The sequence below is a fragment of the Callospermophilus lateralis genome, chromosome 4 (assembly GCF_048772815.1).
Source record: "Callospermophilus lateralis isolate mCalLat2 chromosome 4, mCalLat2.hap1, whole genome shotgun sequence".
Lineage (NCBI taxonomy): Eukaryota > Metazoa > Chordata > Mammalia > Rodentia > Sciuridae > Callospermophilus > Callospermophilus lateralis.
This window is the reverse complement of record NC_135308.1, coordinates 7,414,689-7,418,695: the sequence shown is the minus strand read 5'-3', so window position 1 is coordinate 7,418,695 and position 4,007 is coordinate 7,414,689. Positions and strand designations below refer to the sequence as shown.

Sequence of the window (4,007 nt, the reverse complement as noted above, 5' to 3'; positions counted from 1 at the left end):
TGTGACATGGGCAGGATTTGAAGTTCCCCAGGTGGGAAGCAAACCCTGAGGACTGGCCAGGCAAGCAGAGGAGCTGGAGGTCCAGATGAGAAAAGGAAGCCCTGTCTCAGTGGATACGGGTCAAGAAGGGCAGGGGGCTGTGGCTTCCTGTCACCATTTAATGTTTGGTGTGTATCATATCCCATTACACTCCAAAGAGGGCAGACCTGTATTTCATGTTATTCCCAGGAGTTCCCAGAGATGGGAATGTCAGTGTGATGGGCTCTGGTACCCAGTCACCTGATTGACACCAATCTGGATTTTTCTGACTAAAGGAGATTACCCTCCATGTGTGGGTGGGTCCAATCAGGCGAAGGTCTTAAGTGAAAAGGGGTCCCTGGAAGAAGGAATTTTGTTTCCAGATGGTTTTGGACTCATAATTGCGACCTAAAGTCCTCCCTGGGTCTCCAGCTTGCCAGTCTGCTACGCAGATCTCACACTGGCCAGGCCCACCCAAGCCCCCAGGCCAATTCCTGAAAATAAGTTAGTCTCTCTCTATATATCTACTAATACACAAATAAAATAAAACTAATTACTAGGGGCTCCTGTGAGAAAATGCCCAAAGCTGGGTAGGACGGACACATTTGAAGCCTTGAACTCGTCCCGAACCCTTCCAGAGCCCAAACCCATGCAGTGTTTTTCTTTCCTGTGGGGTCAGGTGATTGAACCAAGAAAAGATTCAGGAAGGCCCTCCTCCTGGGCGCCGTGCACCGTCCCACGCTATCTTCAGACCCCTCGCGCCTGGCAGCTGTTGTTTCTCTCAGTGGGATGACCTGCTACTTCCTCGGGCGATGAGTGGCGGCTGTGGGTTCTTGACACAGCAGACACACTGTTTCTCCAGTTAATCACCTTAACTTGGGGCTCCATTAAGAGAAGGAGAAGTGTGGTCCCGAAGTCCCATGTCACAATCCCCTACTTCCAGCTCCAAGCTGGACCCAAACCCCCTGACTCCAACCCGACCTCAGATTCCTCCACGGGAGGTTAAGGCACTGGTCAGCGGCTGGGTCAGAGTGTGTTCCATAAGACACAGAAAACGGTGATCGGGATGTGGGACCGCGGGGAGCTTCGGCTCGTTGGTCCAAGCTCCTTTCTCATGGAGAAGGAGACCAAGCTTAGAAACGGGGGAAGGGATTTCCCAGGGTCGGTTTCTCAACAGTCCTGCAGCTGTTGCCCCTCCTTGTCAGGGATTCCTAGCATCTGGGGTCCCCCAGGCACTGCCGAGCCCCCTGAGGGCACCCCATTTGATATTTCACCCTTAGAGTTTCGGGAGAACTGATTCCGTGCCTAACCTCCAGAGATATTCCCAGAGGCTGGGGAAGGACGGGCGGTGGGCAGGAGGGGGGAAAGAGGAGGAGACGGGGGTCAAGCCCAGTGACTCGATTTATCACCGGTGAGCATGGCAGTGAGCAGCAGTTGCCACCCCACGCCCAGCACCAAGGGGTACTGTGGCGCACAAGCCAGGGAGCTTCCCGGGGCCCCTACAAAGGAGTAGACTCGCCCCTCCTTCTGGGTCTCCTCCTGGATCCATGGAATGAACTGAGCCACAGACACAAACACGCCAGGCCTTCCCCTGGAGCCAGAGTTCTTGCCCCAGATGAAGACGCCCGCCTGGAAGAGCCTCTGGGATCCGTGGTCAGCACAGACCATGGGCACCCCGCTGTCCCCCTGGGAAGGAGAAAAGAGCACTGGTCGGGAACAGTCTCAGGGCCTCCAGCCAGGGCCCCTGGGCCAGAGGGTCCTGGCGGTGTGGGCTGGGGGCCTCCCTCCTGGGCTCTGCTGGGGCCTCCCTCCTGGGCTCTGCTGGGGCCCCCCTCCTGGCCTCTGCTGGGGGCCTCCCTCCTGGGCTCTGCTGGGGCCTCCCTCCTGGGCTCTGCTGGGGGCCTGGAAGGTGGCGGAGGAGGAAGGCGGGCAGGGTCCCTACCTGGCTGTTGCCATTGGTGTCCTGTTCCTGCCAGGCACAGAGTGTGGCCCTGGGGAGCTGCTGCACCCGCTTGCTGCACTCCCTCCAGCTGATCTGGCTCACCCGCAGCTTCTTCAGGTGCATGTTGGCGTTCTCGGGTGGGCCTGGAAAAGTGAAGACGTCCGCGTGAGATGGAGATGGCGTGGGCCGCTGGCGGCCACAGCCCATCAGGGTGGAAGTTCTGGGGCCTCAAATTTCCTCAAATCTCCAGTTCAGAGGGTGGGAGGCCTTAGTGAAGACCTAGGGCCAGGCCCCGCCGTCTCCTCTCAGCTCCAGCAGGTGGCTCCTCTGCTGAAGCAGCCCACGAGAGCCCCAGTCCCTGGCAGGAAGACCTGCAGGGGGCACCCCTCTGAAATGGGGGTGCGTGGTGCTTTGCCAAGCCAAACAGAGCAACCAGGCACAGGACGCACCTGGAGGTGCTATTTTGCAGGAAGGAGATGACCAGGAGGCTAGAGGAGCTCTCGGTCTTCTCCCCACCTGTTCCCTCCCTCCCTCCCAGAAATCCCCCCTGACTGACCAGCCTGGAGCCCTGCAGGAAAGTGCTGGAGTCAGGAGTGGCCACTGGACCAGAGGATCACTGGCTTGGAGTTATGGGGGGCGGGTGGTCTATAGCACGTGGCCAGCTGATGGAGATGGACATTGTAAAACAGGCCCTTCAAGGGAGAATCCAACAATCTGATGAACAATTATCATTGTTCTCATACTTTGGAATTCTTCTATGTCCCAGGCTTTTAATCAGGATCTTACCTATATAATTTCACTAATTTAACCTCCATGATGTGTTTGAGGGAGATATCGATTACTATTATTCTCTGAGAAGGTGAAGAGGGTGAAGGATCTTGCCCCCAGTTCAGACCTGAGTCTTCCAGCATCAGCCCAGGGCTACCTAACACCAGCCTCCCGGGGTCCCAGGGAAGGCACCCACCGTGCACAGCAGTCGGCACCCACTCTGCCATCCAGCACCTGTCCCAGACCCTCTCCTTCTCCTGCAGGCAGATGGGCATTTTTAAGCTGGTGAACTCCACTGGCGTGGCGAGCAGGAGCAAGCAGAGGTCGCTGTCGAGGGAGGGCGGCTTGTAGTCTTTGTGAATAATGATCTTCTGCACTTGCTTTCTCTCCAAGTGGGTGCTGCGGAGTGTTTTGGCTCCTATGACCACGGTGACATTTACTACTGCCATTTCTAATCTGAAGAATGAATACAAAAACACCCTCACAAACACATTTGTGAACAATAGAGTTGACAACTAAATACTGAGAGGTTCAGAGCACAGGGCGTGCCACCGTGGCTTGGGGAGTGCTGGAGAGTGGAGATCAGGTAGGTAGGGGTCAGGGGTCCCACTTCAGCAAATCTCTGAGCCAATGACCCATCAGCCCAGAGAAACCCCGAGCACCAGGAGGGCCACAAGAGAAGAGACAGCGTGGCTGGCTTATCGTCTGCTGCATCCCCAGCACTTGGAACAGCATACAGTAGGTGCTCAATGCGTGTGTGTACAATGAATGAATCCACCGTGTTGTCTTCATATACAGAGGGCAGGTGGGGGAGAGGCCTGGGCGGGTCTTCCGTGGGGGCGGGGGTGCAGCTGCGAGGAGCCGCTCGCCTGTGGGTATGGTTGGCTGAGGGAAGCGGAGAGAGCAGGTGTACAGTGACTTTGGTCCCAAGCCAACAGGAGTGAATGTACTGGGGACAGAACCCATGGCCTGCAGGCCTTGTGCACCAACCCACCAGCCGACCACTAGGGACTAGACAGGTTGTAAACCAAGGCAACGCCCTGGGCACTTACAGGGTTCTTGGGAAGCAGTGTGCGGCCGTCAGGACCCACCACTGGTGTATGATGGCGCCTCCACAGAGGTGCTGCCCAGACATCTGGATACTCACTTGCCACGGGAATTCACCATTCTGGACCTGAAGCAATTCGCGGAAGGGCAGCCACGATGAGTTTGGAAAGGCAGGTCTGTAGCCACACTGAACCACTTCTGAAAGAGACAGAACACTGACTCGCACCCGAGA

At 56.7% G+C, this 4,007-nt stretch overlaps 1 protein-coding gene across 1 annotated transcript; it reads right to left on the bottom strand.

Moving 5' to 3' along the window:
* Window positions 1-1,401: 1,401 nt before the first annotated feature.
* Window positions 1,402-3,895, bottom strand: Prss51 (serine protease 51). The gene is made up of 4 exons (XM_076853476.1): window positions 3,876-3,895; window positions 2,925-3,184; window positions 1,961-2,103; window positions 1,402-1,704 (listed from the first exon to the last, which is right to left on the bottom strand). The coding sequence occupies exons 1-4, from the start codon at window positions 3,893-3,895 to the stop codon at window positions 1,402-1,404; spliced, it is 726 nt and encodes a 241-aa protein (XP_076709591.1).
* Between the last annotated feature and the right edge of the window lie 112 nt (window positions 3,896-4,007).

Excerpts from the sequence above, each read along its gene's own strand:
- Prss51 (XM_076853476.1), bottom strand. The coding sequence starts at position 3,895 with ATGGTGAATTCCCGTGGCAA. Across the intron at positions 3,185-3,875 it reads ATGGTGAATTCCCGTGGCAA|ATTAGAAATGGCAGTAGTAA; the intron begins GTGAGTATCCAG and ends TTCATTCTTCAG. Across the intron at positions 2,104-2,924 it reads GGTGCCGACTGCTGTGCACG|GCCCACCCGAGAACGCCAAC; the intron begins GTGGGTGCCTTC and ends TCACTTTTCCAG.